The sequence below is a fragment of the Myxocyprinus asiaticus genome, chromosome 13, assembly GCF_019703515.2.
Source record: "Myxocyprinus asiaticus isolate MX2 ecotype Aquarium Trade chromosome 13, UBuf_Myxa_2, whole genome shotgun sequence".
In the NCBI taxonomy this organism is placed as follows: Eukaryota; Metazoa; Chordata; class Actinopteri; order Cypriniformes; family Catostomidae; genus Myxocyprinus; species Myxocyprinus asiaticus.
Genome location: NC_059356.1, coordinates 36,507,666 through 36,526,446, shown reverse-complemented (window position 1 = coordinate 36,526,446; position 18,781 = coordinate 36,507,666). Strand labels below are relative to the sequence as shown.

The 18,781-nt window shown below is 41.2% G+C and overlaps 1 protein-coding gene across 1 annotated transcript; it reads left to right on the top strand.

The window, feature by feature from the left end:
• The first annotated feature begins 3,205 nt into the window (after window positions 1–3,205).
• LOC127449760 (SH2B adapter protein 1-like) lies at window positions 3,206–18,366 on the top strand. The gene is made up of 10 exons (XM_051713286.1): window positions 3,206–3,529; window positions 4,537–6,619; window positions 7,091–7,192; window positions 7,295–7,386; window positions 7,534–7,619; window positions 12,951–13,103; window positions 14,631–14,842; window positions 15,032–15,206; window positions 16,561–16,651; window positions 18,196–18,366. Exons 2-10 carry the CDS (start codon window positions 4,955–4,957, stop codon window positions 18,215–18,217), a joined length of 2,598 nt encoding a protein of 865 aa, XP_051569246.1. The 5' UTR covers window positions 3,206–3,529; window positions 4,537–4,954; the 3' UTR covers window positions 18,218–18,366.
• Window positions 18,367–18,781: the final 415 nt, after the last annotated feature.

The window sequence follows — 18,781 nt, the reverse complement described above, 5'->3', positions numbered from 1 at the left end:
GTAAAAGTTTTTTGAAACATTAGACGATTTCAAAAAGGTATAAAAAAGCATGCAAAACCATCAGATAACTTTGTAATGGAACTCATCCTGGGGTTTGTTATGGTACACCGCACTGCCTAGACAAGTACCTTGTAAATGACCATTCACGAGGCATCTCTTGCTGTATGTAGCAGAAACCCCTAGTTACTAAGATCTCAACATAATTTAAATAATTGCAACAGAATTTATGAAATCTGATTGTTTTCATTAATTTGAGGGGGTTGTATTATATGTAGGGCCTACTATAAATTAGATACTGCTTATACCCAAGTTGTGAAAAAAAACAAAAAACAAAAAAAAAATTTAACATTCAAGTATAGAAATGCTCTACCCAAGATGCTTTATAACAGCTGTACTCTTTTGTTGTACTTTTTTGGCAGTGGCTGCAAACATGTACTTCCTATTGCTCTGTACTTGACTATTCTGGACCCATCTGGATCTTTCTGGATCTCTGGTGGTGATTATGAGCAAAAGGTGCTAATATGGCATCAGTTTGCACATATAATCCAAGATGAAGTGCTTACACAGTTTCCAAACTTCTGACCCCCCACCCCCAAGATAGTTAGTTCCAAATCAACCACGATTCTGTCAATTAAATTAACTGATTTACTTTGTAATTTTGAGGACATTTTGTGTAAAATGTGTTTATTTTAATTTATTTTTGTGTATTTAATTTGAGCAATTTTGTGTAATTAATTTCTAAATCCTCAAAATGTATTAATTTCTTAATTAATAATTTTCATGCACCCCCCACCACCACCCCGCTATTTGCATATCAGCAAAAAATCCTTATCAGTCGATCAATGAAATTCAGTCTTCATGTGTGTTTTTGGAGAAATATGAAATTAAATGTGCTTTACATGGACAGTTTTTACAAAGAGAGGCCTATAAACTATTCCAAATTAGGATCATTATGAAAATATATTAGGATGTTAGAATGTTATTATTTAACATGATTTCACATTTTGTTACTTAGTACATGTTGGTTCTCATTTGCACACAAATAGTAATCTTAGACTCTAAATGGGTCATTCCTACAGTTCTGTGTCATTTTGGCTTTGAAACTTTTGAATAATTGAACATACTTTAATAAGTCTCTTTATATTTCATGATTATATGGACATGTTAAAGATTTTATTAGTCATACGGGTCATGCTAATGACTTCTAAACTTCAGATGTCCACCCGGTTAAATGGGCAGGGTTAGGGTGGAAAATAACAAGGTGGACATTTAATAGGTAAATTAGCCACTACATGGTCTGTGAATGATATCTTGCAGACATTGTAAACTTATATATTCATGATTTTATTTCTCTTAACATAAATATATTGTAATTTAAAATTACTTTAATTTTCCCTATATCTTACCATTATGGGGTGGACATGTTATTCTTGACCACATATGAATACCATCACAAAATAAAGGAAAAGATAAATCAAATAAAAGAGTTATAAACTTAAAACTACTCAAAATCATTTTGCTGAATGGCTCGTGTCCACCTCCAGTGCATTTCATAACATATATCTTCAATTAAAGGGCATAGTATCATGACAAAACAGGGAGGACAATAAAACAGGGGATGCAATAAACCTCCGCTATCAGTGTTAAAATGACACATTTACCACAAATGAACACATATTAGTGAAAGAATGTAATACTAACCACTTAACTGGATGGAACAAATCATAGACATCAGGGGCCGGTTGCACCAGCTATACATATGTTACAACTTAGCCAAGTTGTGACGTAAATGGGCACTAAGTCACAATTTACACTCTACTAAATATTTAAGCGTTGCACCATTAAATTTAGGTAGGACGTAACCCTACATATAAACTAAATATTTACGGAAGCCTCTGACCAGGAGTAACGGATGGAATAAAAAAGCAGACTTAAATGAGCTCATGTTTTGGTTGACAGGCTTCAATCCTTTCTACATATATGATGATGTTGGCATTTACACTTGTTTACATTTACGGGAGAAAACATTATGTAAAAACGTACTTCTTCAGCATGAAACCGATCTAACGGTGCACTTTCCTGTGTACTCCATCCAGTGTAAAGTTTAACATATTAAATAGATATTACAATGAATACATGTCTATTTTTCCAGCCTGTTGTGTAAGTAATTATTTATTTATTGCCCCTTGTCATTTTAGATACAATTATTAAATATTTTTATTTACATATACCATTAATGAAATCTTGTTTTATTACGTATCGTATTTTAATGGGGATATAATTTATTACATCTGACAGTTACATGAGCAAACAAGGTTTGAACATCAACCGTAATGAGATAAAACTGAAATGCATGGCTTTTTAACACTACAAATTTTTGAAGGCTGCTTATTGGATCAATTAAGGTAAACGTCATATTATGCGACTACGCATTCATTTACGGAGAGCTTACGACCTACTGGTTAAGTCTTGCCTTAAGAACAGGTGGTGCAACCAAATTTAGCACTGACTTAGTTACAAACTAACTAGTTGTTAATAAGCCCTTAGTGTGAACTTTACATCCCAACTTACGTGAGAACTTACACACAGCTGGTGCAACCCTACCCAAATGATTTAGCACTTATTTTTGTCAAAGATGTTTGATGTGCAGCTCTGAGGACATGAAGAAATGACATTAGTACAACAAATTTAAATGATTTCAAATATTTAAAATTTGACTTTTAGGCCCACAGTATTGTGCAAGGGTGTAGAATTGGCTTGAACATTGAAGGGTTACCTCCTCACCCATTCCCCCTGAAATCTACGCCCCTGGTAGTGTGTAACATTACTAATAGTCTTTATTCTTTTTACCAAGCCTATTAAAATTGTAATCAGGTGAAATTAAACAATATAAATATAATAATTTGTACTGGGGACTTAAATGTCATTGAATTGTTGGAATGACACAAATTGTTGAATAGGGTTCTCTCAGTGGAGATGGAGAATTTATTGCAGCCTCCAGATATGTTTGTGACTGAGCCATCATCAGCTCGCTGCAACATCCATCCTTGTGTTACTTTTCACACAACTGTCTAGCAATGTGGTTCGTCTAAAAAGTGCACATCCCTGTCACTCAGATTTTTTATTTTCCTCCTATTGAAAATCCCCCTTCTCCCACACTCCCTGTCCTCCCAACCTACACCCTCTCCCACTATATCGCGAGAGACTGATTGGGACAGCAGGCAGATAAATATTCATATGCCTGCAACAAGAGCAGTTGCAAAGCCCTCATGCATAAATAGATATAATATGATTAATCAATACGTTTAGCATCAACAGGAGACAGCTAGACGGAGAAGAATGAATATTAGTGTTAATATTGGCAGACACACTGCCTGCTTAGCAATACAGCCAGCTAGCTGACCAGCAGCTCAAACTTGGTAATTTATGAGCAGTGCTGGGTTTGATAGTTAGCTACACTGGCTAAAGCAATTTACGTTCAGCTTTCGTTCACGCCAGTCAGCCAATTGTGAGCTTTTTGTGCAAAAGGGTGAGCTAATGGGAAATTTTCTTACTATTATTGCATATGAGCGTTAGCAAAATGCATAACGATTTCAACTAGCTAGCTTCAGTTAGCTCTGTGTTGACATCAGCGTGAGAGCGTGTTATGACAATTAAACTACACATGCTGACTGGTAGATGTGGCGAAATTTGTATTTGTAAGGCTTTTTAGGATTATCAATATTGCATTTAATGATAGGCCTTCAAGGTTGGTGTTTTTATTTGCAGCTTAGCTGCATCGGCCTCGAGTTACACACTAGCCTGAAGATGGTGCGTTAAACCCGGGGATTTTTAGCATCATTTCTGCCACTACTGCTAATTTAAATGGTCTTAACTGGTTTCATATCAACGGCTTGGTTTCGATTAGTGCACTTTCAAATGCTTAAAAATCTCTGCTTTGTTGGGTCTGTATAGCTAATGAAATAAAAGAGAAATTTTCGCTCAGCACGTTCTTCCATATCAGGTGGAGGATTGAGTCTCATACGCATTTCAGGCAAAGCAAAACAACGCTTTCATCACCACGACTACGTGCAAGACACTTAAACGTGTCAATGCCATATTTGAATCGTCGTTGCAAAGCTTGTGCTAAGATTGATGTGTTAATAACTAAAATGGTCATGCCTATTCATATGTGTAATGAAATGGTAAAATTGCTAGTTCTTTTGATGCGCCTTTTACTGTTTAGAGTTATTTTAGAGTTGTTTTGTGTCAACTTGCACGTTAAAATGCTACGATTGACAAATTGTATCCACAATTCGATCATAAAAATACCTGAGATTGAAATACAAATACCTAAAAGAGCTTCTATGCTTTGGGAGCTGGTATATTTATAACTTATAACTTATATATTAAAAAATATTGCACGTAAATTAGGATGTCACCTGCTGATTTTGCAATAGTATTTGAACATGATTTTTTTTCTTTTTTGCGTTAAACATAAAGAAACAGAATTATTAATTTTTTTTACAGTAAGTATTAAAATCTTTTGTTTTTCAGGTTACAGATCTTTACCGCAGGATCCTTGCAGAGACTTGAAACCCCAGAGACAACCTGATAACTATCATCAGCTCAGCCTGCTGCACCCAATTTCTTTTACTGTTACTTGGCAGACAGACCCTGTATATACATTTACACATATTGTTATGTGTAGAATGTGAGCTGTTTTAGAACATCAAACTCGGAAATGACATTGAAGGGACAGATCATTCTTTTAAATGGGGGAAGACAATTATCAGTGAATTTTAGGCCACATTTTTAGGTCAAGTTTTCTGAATTCATGTCTGATTTAAAATTGTAGCCCGATGAACGGAGCATATGCCCCCCATTCCCACGTTGATCGCAGCGATCACTTGATCCTCGATCCGATGTTTTTGATGATCAGTTGGGTTTAAATTGATCACTCTTCTTGTCAGTCATGAACGGCTCCCTCTTAACTCCACCCACCCCACGGGCTGCAGCAAATTCATCTCCTCTTCCACCGTCCCCGTCTCCCTCTCCTTCTCCTCCATTCCCATCGCTGTTGCCCCTCTCTACAAGACCCCCACCTCTGCCTCCTCCAACTCCTGCTGGTCAGCCCTTGTCATCGTTATCTGACACGCCCACACCATCTCCATCTCCTTGCCTTAGCTGGACCGAGTTCTGTGAGCTCCATGCACGGGTTGCCGCCGGTGACTTTGCCCGTCACTTTCGGGCCTTCTTGCTGGAGAACCCACATTACTCCCCTGATTCTGCAGCTGCTTTTTGTCAGCGCTTCACAGACAGATTTGTTAGACATTTCGAGAGCGAACTTGAGGGGACTGGCGTCGGTAGGGAGGGAACAGGGAGCTGGGTCGCCCAATCGGATGCTACATCACTGGAGGAGGATGGCACGTCTCCACCCTTGGTGCCAGCAGAGGCCACCACCCCCGGCCCGCCCTCTCAGATGCGGGCTGTACCCAAACCCTTGTCGACCCAGCATGGACAGGAGGGTCGTGGCGGGGAAAGATTCCAGAATGCTGCAGCATTTCAGGACTCATATGCTCATACACAGATTCTCCTGCCTTCCTCTTCTTCATCATGCTCTTCCTCTATGGGTGTGAATAATGGGCAGATAGTTAAACAGTGTACTTACAATCCGTCTGGCTACAAAGATCTGGAGGAAGAGGATGACAGCTGGGCGGGGCCTGTGACCGAAGTGGAGGTGGAGACAGACGTAGTAGGGAAGGACAATGAGGCAGAGGGCAAGGTTACCTCAGAAACTCTGACATGCCCCAATCCCTCTGGCACATCAGCAAACTCTGGGTCAAAAGGCAATGGAACACCCATGAGGGGTCACTCCAAAAACAAACTCAAAAAGCGCTTCTCTCTGCGCAGTGTGGGCCGCAGTGTCAGGGGGAGTGTGCGAGGTATCTTACACTGGCGTAGTTCCTCCAGTGACTCACTTCAGAACTGCAGCTCGTGTAACTCCGCCCCTCTTCCTTCCAGTTACAGCTACACTACAGGCCTGCAAGACAGCAAGAGGAACTCTGGCTCCCAGGCAGTTCCCGCTTCTCTCCCTGTCTCTCTCTCCCTCCCCCTCACCCTGCCTCACTCTTCCTCCTCTTCTTTGCCCCCATCCTCCTCCAGCAGTGCTACCTCCCTCTCTCTCTCTGAGGCCCGTGATTGGCGGAGGAGCAATGAAGATGGGGAGAAGGAGAAGTGGAGTCACCGGTTGGAGAAGTTGCGACTGTCCCGGTCACCACCACCAACTCTGTCCACTGCAACTCCAGCTTCCTCAGCCATGTCACCCTCTGGGCTGCCCCCCAGCAGTGTTGGTGCACCCAGAAAGATGGGCAGGCTGGTTCGGGAGGGAGGGGTGACTGTGTTCTCGTCTTTGGATGAGTTTGCCAGCACTCATGGTTTCTCGGGCTTTCCCTTTGGACTGCTGCACCACGGTACAGACAACAGCAACTCCGCATCAGTGCATCCTCCAGCCACTGGGGGAGCTGTGGGTGGACGAGGTATGCGCTGGCACAAGTGCCGTCTAGTACTGAAAGAATGCGATAAGGATGGAGGGGATGGAGGGCTTGAATATTTCCTGGAGTTTTACCTCCCACCGAAGGTGAGTGAGAGTGTCCGACTCCTACCTAAAGAATTGTGTTGATTTCACATCAGTTAATCTTAATTGTTTGTTGCATGAAGTATATGTTCATGCTGCCTGGTATCATTACTTAACATGCTAGTAAACTTACTAGTATATTTAGTAGTAAATGGCTCAGCTAACTGAAATTGTTGAATTAGACGCACAGCATAATCATAGTTCTGTGCTTGTCTTTGCCTAAAATACATCTCGCACATTGTAACAAAAGCATTTAAACACAATGCGTTTTTTATGTGAAATGACATTACTTTTATTGTTTATCTGCTAGACTCAATATAACTTGCATAATGCAATATTAGATTGTCTAATATGTTTTTTTTTGTTGTTTTTTTTACAAATTAGTAGTGACTTGCTATGGTACACAGCACAGTACCACATTTATCAAAATTATCTTAGGTTTATAGTATATTTTCAGCTTTTTTTTCCTTGTAGTCCTCCAAGCCCAGACTGACTATCCCATGCAGCTCTATTGTTGATGTGAGGAGCACTACAGCTATAGAGGTGCCAGACAAAGAAAACACCTTTCTTCTACAGGTACATCAGCACACCTCTATTTTTGTCTTTAGTAGTTAGTCATTTTCTATGTTACACTTCTGCTGTTCACCTACACATGCAGTCTCTTCATGTTTCTTTCAGTTGGAAGGTCAGGTGCAGTACGTGATCGAGACAAGAGATGCGGTTCAGATGAGGGCTTGGCTTAGTGACATCAGAAACGCCATCTGCCTGAGGTAGTACTTTTTGTTTCAAGTCTTAAAGGCCAACCACATAATGATACTTGGAAAGTTTATAATAAGATCATTCGTAGTTTTCATGGATGCAGTGCACAGTTCTTACTACACATGATCTGAAATGTGTTCTTTGACTCTTCACATTAGTGAGCAAGAGGATGTTGAAGGAGTTTGTGGCAGTGCTCTCACTGACCTCAGTGGCATGCCAGAATTCAGTGACCGCCTGTCTCAAGGTAAGTGGTGTGGAGATGATGTCATCATGCTGTGGTCAGCTTCATTCAGGACAGTGTGTGTTTTTGTGTTTTTTGTTTTTTTCAATTAAAAATTGTATTGATTCATAAACATATAACAATAAAAAACACAACATATATACTGAATCAAAATTTAACCCCCCCCAATACCCCTCCCCAATCACCAAACCCACTCTAACCCCCAACGAACACCTCTGTGGTCACAAATAGATACACACACACAAAAAAAGACAAAAACAAGAAAAGAAAAAACAAACATTATAATCATATATAATTAAAACTAAACATCTCTCTCCCCAGCCCCTCCCCGAGAGTCCCCCAAAAACACCAAGTAATTACCCCACTTCCTGTCAAACAAATTCTTAACCCCCAGCCTTCTGCTTGACATCTCTTCAAAGGCAGCCACCCTACCCATCTCCGCACACCACTCCAGAAATGAGGGTGCCCTATCCGACTACCATCCCCTTAAAATAATTAGCCTGCTAACCATAATGCTGGTCAGAACCCAATTTTTTTATGTGTTTATCCCCAAAATGTATGACCACCCCATCGCCCAAAATACAGAGTCTGGGGTAGAGTGAAATTCGAGTGCCTAAAACATCACACAAAAAACTCTGAACTTTCAACCAAAATTCCTGGATCTTAACACACCCCCAAAAAGCATGGGTTGTATCTCCATCTTCTGATTGGCATCGCCAGCAGGTGGGTGTGTCTGTAAGACCAAGCCTTTACAATCTAGAGGGGGTCCAATAAAATCTATGTAAAATATTAAATTGCATAAGGAGCGCCCTTGCATCCCTAGATGCAGACTTGACATTTTTTAGAATCCTAGCCAACACTTCCTCCTCCAGTACCAAATTTAAATCTTTCTCCCATAATCTCTTGATAGAGGTTAAAGCTCCATCCCCCAGACTCTGAATTAGCAGGGAGTAATACACTGATGCCTCATGACCTTTTCCAAAAGCCGTAATCACCTTTCCCAGAGTATCTGCCGCTTTAGGGGGGTGTGTGCTACTCCCAAAAACAATACAGAGCAGGTGGTGCAGCTGTAAATACCTATAGAATTGAGATCTAGGAATCCCAAAATGTTGAACCAAATTTTCAAAAGATCTTAACACTCCACTCTCATATAGGTCACCGAGTGTATTAACCCCCCTCACAATCCACTCTGACCAGCAGAAAGGGGACTTATTAATACATAATTTAGGGTTCAGCCATATTGCTTGAGGCAACATTTAAATAAATGTCTGAATTAAACACTCTGGACACTTTTGTCCATACTGAGTGCAAATGTGAGGTAACAGGGTGTAACTTCTCCGATTAGTTTGATAGAAAGTCTTTGCAGTGGCAAAATAGGGGCAAGAAATTCCTGTTCAATACAGTACTAGGGAGGGGCTCTCTCATATGGAAGCGACCAGTAAGCCAAATGTCTGAGACCAAATGCATAATAATAAAACAAAATCTTGGGTAGGCCTAGCCCGCCTTTGTCAATCAGTCTATGTAACTTATTAAAATGTAATCTAGGACGCTTACAATTCCAAATGAAGGACTTTGCTATGCTATCAAATGGCTTGAAATAAGAGAGGGGGACATCTACAGGGAGATATTGTAACAGGTAGTTAAATTTTGGAATACAATTCATTTTAATAACATTAACCTTCCCAATCATAGATAAATGTAATGAAGCCCACCTGCCCACATCGCTCGAAAACCTTTTTATTAAGGGGTCAAAATTAACTCTAAATAAATCAGACAAATTTGTTGGGAATAAAATGCCCAAATACTTAATGTCCTGTTTAGGCCACTGGAAGGCGCCCGGCTGGAAAGCTGTTACTGGGCAGTACGCTGTCAGAGCCAAAGCTTCGGATTTAGACCAATTGACTCTGTATACTGAGAACTTAGAAAAGGAATTAATAATTCTGTGGAGGCAGGGCATAGATCTAATGGGGTCGGAGACGAATAATAAAATATCATCTGCGTAAAGCAGTAGCTTATGCGCCACACCTCCCACCATCACCCCTGGAAAATCATCTTCCCTTCTTATCGTGGCTGCTAATGGTTCCAGGGCAAGACTGAACAATAATGGGGAAAGAGGGCAACCCTGCCAGGTGCCCCTATCCAGAGTAAAATAATCTGAAATTAATCCATTTGTTTGTACCACCACTTTCGGGTGTCTATAAAGTAACTTAATCCATCCAATATTCAGAAATCCATATTCCTGAACCCGTGTATTTCCAAAATCTTAAAAAGATTATCCCATTCTACCATATCAAACGCCTTTTCGGCATCAAGTGAGATGGCAGCGACCGGAGTCTGATCATTCGCCACTGACCACTTGATATTGATGAAACGCCTAATGTTATCAGAAGAGCTGTGGCCCCGAATATACCCACCCTGATCTGTATGTATAAGAGATGTCATAACTTTATCGGTTAGCCAGAATTTATGACAATATTTTTACGTCAAGTTGGATCAGGGAAATGGCTGAGGTAAATATTTCACCACCAGCAGATTTCACTGAAGGAATGGTAGAAAAAGACTCTCTTTGTTTTATGTATCTAGCCAAAAGCTTCCCTGCTTTGTCCCCTGACACTAAGTATGACTGTCTTGCTCTGAATAGCCAAAACTCCACTTTCCGCGACAAAATAGTATTATATCTGTATTTCAATCGTGTCATCAGATGACATTCGGAGCTTCAGCTCTGCCTCTGCACTTTTAATATTCCCTTCCAACTCCACAAGTTCTCGTGCTTTGGATTTTTTGAATTGATGATGATTGATGAATGAGGCATAATGTATGATCCGACCCCTAAGAACTGCTTTAAGTGCCTCCCAAGCCATGCCCATAGAGGATACTGAGCATTAGTTGGTCTCCGTATAAACATTGATTTCAGCCTTTAACATTTGTTTGAATTCAGGATTTTGCAAAAAGGATACATTAAAAAGTGCCAACTATATGATTTCTTTTTCTACATATGTGGCAAAACTTCTAAACTCACCAGGGTGTGATCTGAGACTAAAATGTTTTCAATTGAGCAATCAACAACAGATGAAATGAGGGACTTAGATATAAAATAAAATAAAAATCTGTTCTAGAATAAATCTTATGGACTGATGAAAAACATTTATAGTCCTTACCAGATGGGTTCAAGATTTTTACACATCAATGTTGCTCTAGGGGGCTTACACACTTTTGCTTCACTATGATCATGGACTGAGTCCATCAAAAGATTAAAGTCTCCTCCCAATATTATATCATGAGGGGTGCCAGCGGCTTGCAACATCCCTTCAAGATCTATAAAAAAGCCCTTATCATCAGCGTTAGGTTCGTAAATATTAGCCAAAATCATATTTCTTACTTTTAAGAAAATAAATAACCTTCTTCCTTCTCACATTCCACGTGGAGAGAGACAATCCACTCATATTAACATTTGACATATTAGAAAAATTATATTGTGTGTCAAAAATAAAATTATAAAGACCACATTCCACATTGGTGCAACAATAAACCCCTGAAATTTCCCCAGAACAAAAAAAACAGAAAAAATATAAACATGGGCATTAACCCTGCACACGACAGCACCAACCGGTGTCCATCTCTCTAAACACAAACAGTCCATGTACGCCTATGAGAGCCCCCGCAACAACTTTGCTGTCAGATTGCTCAAGTCCGGTATTTCTAACAAAAATTTGTAAAACAGAATTACACAACAGAAGATAATCTATAAAACAAACTCCAGCCCATAAGCAGAATAAACACTAAAAAACTTGTAGATTCTTTCACTTAACTGTCTCGAAGGTGTGTGCCTCCACAAAACAAGCTCCAGCCACTAGCGGAACCTGCACAACAACAACAAAAAACGCACAGGCCGTTCAGTTCTTCGGGCAGTCAAACTCACTCCAATGTCATGCAAGAAATATTGCTCAAAACCAACTCCAGCAAACAGGAGGCATAAGTACCCAAAATGAGCAGTTTCATCCATAAGCTGTCCCAAAGAAATTATACTACACAAAACAAATTCCAGCCGCTGGGCGGAAACAGCGCAAAACAAAAAAGGTGCCCAGTTTCCTCGAACAGTCAAGAGAATGTTCAGTGAGTCAGGTCCACTAGGTGGCAACATGAAAATCACCAAATGGCTTACTCACTCCATTGTCTTTATGTAGGACTATAATTGCTGTGGGCATGTAAATTCTCTACGACCATCTTTAGTATCTATTCTCAGTTTGGCTAGAAACATCAGAGCAAAAGTGACCTTCCGTTGATGTAAGAGTTTCTTGCATTTCTTGAATCGATCATGTTTCTCTCTTGTCGAATTTGCAAAGTCTGGGACAAGAAAATGCTGTTCTTTCAAGAAAGCTTTCCTTTACTCCTCGCCTCACGTAACACAAGATCTTTATCGGATGATCTCAGAAATTTGGCCAGAATTGATCGGGGCCTGTCTCCCTCCACAGATCTCCAAGCCGGGACTCTGTGAGCTCACTCGATTTCCAGCTTATGGCCTGTTATGTCAAGCAGACTCGGAAAGAGCCAGTCTAGGAATTAGGCCGAGATTCTCATATTCAGGAATTCCAACAATTCGGACATTGTTTCGTTGATTACGATTCGCCAAATCCTCCAGTTTTTCCCAAATGCGTTGCAAACCTCCATTGGTCGCTAGCGTGTTAGCAGCTAAATCCCTCTCCGATGACTCCAGATAATCGATCCTTTTCTCGACATCCCCCACTCTTGTAACCAACTCAGAGAATTTTGTCTCCATGGAAGTAATCGATCGACATATCACAGCAAGATCCTCCAAATCTGCAACGACCTTCATCAGCATTGCCGAAACATTCATCAATTCAAGCCGGATTTCTTTCAGTTCACCGTCCGAATAGAGACTGTGGCTTTGGGGAACTGCTGAGGGGAATCAGCTTGAGCACGTAAGTGTCTTTTAATGACTCCAAAGCCCGAGGATTTTGAATTCTTTGACTTACTGTCTTCCTAGAACAGTTAAGAATCAAGGTGTATCGAATCTCACTTGTTTATGACACAAATAGTATTAAAACTAGCAACGTGCGCAGATCTCGCCGTTCACATGTCCGCTCCTGACATGGCTCTCCATCTCTATATGTTTGCCATGATTTGAATGAACCCAGATTACTCTAACTGGTTTAAAAATGCTGTAGCTGTGAGGGGAGCAAGAATATAAAATAATTACATTGTGATTAACAGAAGTACAAAATGTAAGGCATCTGATTTTGAAAAGAAATCATATTTAGCAGTAAATTCAGATGGTTATGTATCAGGTATTTTATGTATTTATTTTTCATGCAGTGTGCTACGGTGGAGTTGGTGGTTCTCCCCAATTGGAGCCTCTACCTCCTGAGTTACCACCCCGGGCCCCTCTCGATGAATCGGACAGTCGATTACTTGGTGGGGGAGGAACTAGTCTTGGCACACCTTTTGCTGAAACACCTGATGCAACAGGTAGCATACAAACTAAACATATGTTGTAGAGAAGTTACTGGTGATTTTTTTTAATAAAGTGAGCATGAAATCAAAATGGACCCGTTTACTTTCTTAATATACATTTTTGGTGTTATTCTACAAAATTAAGGCCAAAGTATACTTCAGTTTTGATGTGAATGCTTCAAATGTGCACACAGACGAACGCTCACATTTCAAAGAATACGCCATTTTTTTATCCCCAATTTGGAATGCCCAATTCCCAATGCTCTCTAAGTCCTCATGGTGGCGTAGTGACTCTGGGTGGCGGAGGACCAATCTCAGTTGCCTCCGTGTCTGAGACCGTCAATCCGCGCATCTCGTCTCATGGCTTGAGCGCATTACTGCAGAGACCTAGCGCGTGTGGAGGCTTCACGCTATTCTCCGTGGCATCCACGCACAACTCACCACGCGCCCCACTGAGAGCAAACCACAATATAGCGACCATGAGGAGGTTACCCCATGTGACTCTACCCTCCCTAGCAACCGGGCCAATTTGGTTGCTTAGGAGACCTGGCTGGAGTCACTCAGCACGCCCTGGGATTTGAACTAGCGAACTCCAGGGGTGGTAGCCTGCGTCTTTTACCACTGAGCTACCCAGGCCCCCAGAATACTCAATTTTTGACTGTGCGTGCATAGACACCCAGTTGGCAAGTGCGCGACGACTGCTATGAGGTACTGGACTATTTCTCTTCAGGTGTTTAGACCCATTTAGATGGTTTTTATGGTCCTTCCGACTCGAGTTAAACAAATGCACGTGTCCTGACATCCACACACTTGCGTTCTTGACGTGCACATCCACTGTTGTTGCTTCCACCTTCGTCTCCTACTGTTTACTGGGGATTACATCTTGCACTTCTTTGTGAAAGCAACAGCTCAAATGTGAGTGTTGCCACCTTGTGGACCCACTAATTAGTGCAATTAATTTCAGCCGCATATGCATTCTGCGCGTTCAGAGTACAGCAGTTAGAAAAATCGGGTTGCATGTGTTCAGTGCTCGAGGACTCGGGTGAAATTTGTGCCACGTGTCCTGTACACAGACACCTAGCATTCACGTCTTAAAGTATACTTTGAGCTTTAATCTTGTACAGTTATTCCAAAATAGAAAAATATTTACTTCGTAATCTTTCATCAAAATGTAATTGCTTGCTCCATTACTGAAACAACTTTCCTTTATGTCTGAAATCTTGAAGCCCTCTTTTTTTTTTTTTTTTTTTTTTTTAAATCAACCTTTCTCCTCCAAACACCTATCATATAGAGACCAGGCCAGCTAGCTGCACTGGTCAATTCTGGTATGGAATGGCTACTTTTCATGGTCTGATCAATTCCCGATTGGATAAAATCAAGTCCCGCCCTACATTGTTTTTTCTTTTTGAATATTCTGTTTCACTCAGAAATAGATCACATTATGGAAGTAAAATGGATTAGAAATGCCATTTCATGTTGACTTCAAGTCACAAAGACTCAAACAAAGATCAGAGGTATTCAATTTGTTCCTTTGTTCCACAGGGTCGTTCCTATTCTCGGAAGTTTCCGTGTCGGAGACAGTAGAACATCCTTTGAGTGAGTGTCAGTGGTTCCACGGCACGCTCTCCCGTCTTAAGGCAGCCCAGCTGGTGCTGTCGGGTGGCATGGCCAGCCACGGAGTCTTCCTTGTTCGGCAGAGCGAGACCCGACGTGGGGAATATGTCCTCACCTTTAATTTCCAGGGCAAGGCAAAGGTAAATGTGTGTGTGGGGGGGGGGTGCTTATTTTCATTTGATATTTAACATGCATATTTAAGACCGGTTCAGGTGAACCACTTTCAGTATGTCAGTACAGTATGCACTAAATTGCTAATTTTCATTTTTAAACCTTGAGTTCATTTGTTCACATCTGAACCTCTTCTTATTCTGTCAACCTTCTCCCAGCACTTGCGTCTCTCCCTGAACGAGGATGGACAGTGTCGAGTGCAGCATCTGTGGTTCCAGTCGATTTTTGATATGCTGGAGCATTTCCGTGTGCACCCTATTCCTCTGGAATCTGGGGGCGCCTCTGATGTCACCCTCATCAGCTTTGTGGGGGCCACGAATGTCCGGCAGCCAGGTATGGAGTGCTGGGTCTGCTCTAAGGGGTGAGAGGTTATGGCAGAGAAGAGCAGAGATAACAGGGAAAGTCCAAAGCTTTAGACTGCAGTTCATTCAAAATATTGAAGTGGGTAAGAGACTACAGGTGCCACTTGCATCTCCCTCTGAACAGCTGATATGCAGAATGTCAGATTTAAAGATTTTGACTTTTTTCAAACAAAGTAAATAAGAAGTATAACTTTAGAGTATTTACACTGTAATTTATACCCATCTCCTGGATTAAATGGAGATGTAAATGTTTACAGTTAAGCTTTAGCTAAACAGCTGTTTTGGTGGAAATCCTGGTGGGCCCACCCAAGAAGAACATACAATAACAAAACAAGCCTTCTTGGAAGGCGTTTAGTTTTTTTGTCAGTTTGAGTCCTGCGTAGATTTCAGGGACACACAGTGAGTTGAGTTTGTTTGTGTGTGTGTGTATCATGTGAGTGGGATGAATCTGGAGAGAAACATATGTGCATTTGTGTATGTGTGTGTTTTCATAAACAACATGGCCACTGCATGAGTTTATTGCACCTGTCAGAGATATGACTAAATCTGGGATCACCACATGTGTGAGATCACTTCCTAACATGGCATGCTTTTAAAAGGACACTCTGTGCAAGCATCTGCTCTGACTACCCTGACTGCACACACACACAGATCCATCGCTGCTGCTAGAGTCTGCTTTTGGCTGCCTGCGCATGGCATTGTTTCTGACAATAGTTGTTGCTGTTGGTTTGATTTCTCTGTGTGCATGACCTTAGTGCTTCCTGATGTATTACCCCTCCCAACTCCTCTCTAAACTTTCAAAACATTCCTAAGCTCACCTCACTCCTCATTTCCTGTCATCCCTCCCATCTTTCGTCTCTCCTCACCATGTTCTCCTCCCTGGATCTCCTTTGAGCTAATTGCATATATACTACTGATATTTAAATCAGAGATGCTATTAAAACATGATTTAACCCCTACCCCCTTGCTTGCAAAACTTGACGTGGACATTTATGGGCAAATAAAAAGCACATTAAATATCATTCAGACATTGCTGCTTAATTTATTTTGCCAGCAAAATCATCACAGTTATATTGTGAATATTCAGTGTACTGTATACCACCTAGGCATACTTCATCTACTACTTTCTGACATAATTTGGTTATCACTCTTTTACTCTCATCACCATTGCCTTCCTTCATTTCTATTTCTAATCACACACTAATTCATACCGTACCACTCCTTCCTCCTTCCACCCCGCTTCAGCGTCTGGCCTTCCCCATATTGCATACCAGAGCTCTGATTGGCTGTTTCTGTTGTTGTTTGTTGTTGGGTCATCTTCGCAGGCCGGGAAAGGGCAGGCAGCCGCCCCACAGTCTGTGATGTCATCACCACGCGCCACCCTGACTCTCCATCAACCCCCATCTCTGACTGTGTGTAAGTGAGACCAGATTCATCAGAGAGAGATAGAAAGAGGCAGGGTCTGAGAGAGATTGAAAGCAATTAGTGAATAAAACATGCATATTATGAAGGTAAAAAGCATCAACTGAAGTTATTTTTAAAGTGGTAGTTCACCCAAAAATGAAAATACTGTCATCATTTACTCACCCTCATGCCATCCCAGATGTGTATGACTTTCTTCTGCAGAAAATATAGGAGAATCTGCAGAAGAATATTTCAGCTCTGTAGGTCCATACAATGCAAGTGAATGGGTGCCAAAATTTTTAAGCTCCAAAATCCACTTAAGGGCAATATAAAAGTTCTCTGGACATCTGTGGTGGTTAAATCCATATCTTCTGAAGCGATATGATAGGTGTGGGTGAGTAACAGATCAATATTTAAGTCCTTTTTCCTTCACTTTCACATTCTCCTTCTTCTGTTTTTGCATTCTTTGTGCATATCTCCCCCTATGGGGCAGTGGATTTTGGAGCTTCACAATTTTGGCAAGCAGTCAATTGCATTGTGAGGACCTACAAAGCTGAGATATTCTTCAAAAAATCGTCATTTGTGTTCTGCAGAATAAAGACAGTCAAACACATCTGGGATGCCAGGAGGATGATTAAATCATGAGAGAATTTTCATTTTTGGGTGTACTATCCCTTTAAGAAACAAAAGTTAGTCGTTCAGAAATTTTCATGGTCATTACATCATAACCATGAACACAATAACATTTGACTGACCACGTTTACACATCAATATTCAGCATTCAGCAACTTGGCCTGTCTTAATGAACAACATTTCTAACTATGTCGGTATTTGGAGACTTATCAATCATAACAGAGGTCATTTGCAAATAGAAGTCTTAAAAGGTACAGGAGCAAAGCAACCTGTTTAATTCTAAGGGCCAGAGAAAGTATTCACATGGGGAGCTGGGAATTAGATAAATTAGGAATTAGAACTAAATTACTGTGAAACAGATTAGGGATAAGAGGAAGAGGAAGCTTGTTAGAATTTAACAGAAAAAGTAGGGAGTGGAGAGACGGGTCATCCGTTCACTTCAGCGCACATCTGTCTGCTTAACTTCCTCATTCACAGCTGGGTTTCAGTTGCACACATCCATCCTAAAAATGTGTGTCACAGGGTTACACATTCATTGAACATTTGCTCTCTATAGCCCGTGTTAATCATAATGGAAGTCTTTTAAATGTCACACATTTTATAGACATTAAGCTCTGTCTCCATGTAAACATAATTCAGGATGTTTTTTGTTCAGTCCATATACTGTATAACGAATGAGCTGAGATTTCTCTATTGATGACTCTCTACAGCTGTTTAGTGGAGGCAGGGTGTAAATAGTCTGTGTGCAATGTGTTGACCGATTCTGTTACTAGCATGTGTCATAGTTGAGCCACTGCGTTTGAAGTCTTTATTCCTTTTTCTTTTCTACTTTCTCTCCTCTTTGAAAATTTTATTCTCATGCATTACTCCTCCTGTACTCTTCATCTGTCCTATCCCTGTTTTCTGCTTTCCTCTCCTCCCAGACTTGACCATCAGACCCCATAGTCCTCCTCAGCCACCTCCTCCGCCTCTGCCTCCCGGACGCCCTCCGCCCCCGACTCCACCGCAGGACCGAGGGAATGACACGGAGGCTGCGGGAGGAGGGGGAGCGAGCAGCGGAGCGGAGGAGTGCGAGGAACGAGAGAGGGATCCACCTCTCCTCCAGCTGGAAGGGGTGGAGGGCGAAGAGCGGGAAGGAGGGAGGGCAAGAGCCATCGACAACCAGTACTCCTTCTTCTGAAGTGGGATCGAGGAGGAAGAGGAGAGCCCTTCACAATCAGTATTTTTTTTTCTTCATCAGAGGAACTGACTGAGGGGGTCACAGAACTGGGTTATTAACACTGTTAAACATGAGCTTTCTCAGAGCGAGCGAGCAAGAGAGAGATGGAGAGAAAGAGAGAGAGACACCCATACATAAGCATACATATGATACTGACGGTACATCATTAAAACACTAAGTAACGGTACGACACTACATCAGAGGTGGATTGTGACGATATTGATTAGCTTTTACTAATTTGTTCTCCAATGTTTGTCAATGCTAAGGTTCCTCTGGTGCTGCTGCATAGG

Excerpts from the sequence above, each read along its gene's own strand:
- LOC127449760 (XM_051713286.1), top strand. The coding sequence starts at position 4,955 with ATGAACGGCTCCCTCTTAACTCCACCCACCCCACGGGCTGCAGCAAAT. Across the intron at positions 13,104-14,630 it reads TGAAACACCTGATGCAACAG|GGTCGTTCCTATTCTCGGAA; the intron begins GTAGCATACAAA and ends TTTGTTCCACAG. Across the intron at positions 14,843-15,031 it reads ATTTCCAGGGCAAGGCAAAG|CACTTGCGTCTCTCCCTGAA; the intron begins GTAAATGTGTGT and ends ACCTTCTCCCAG.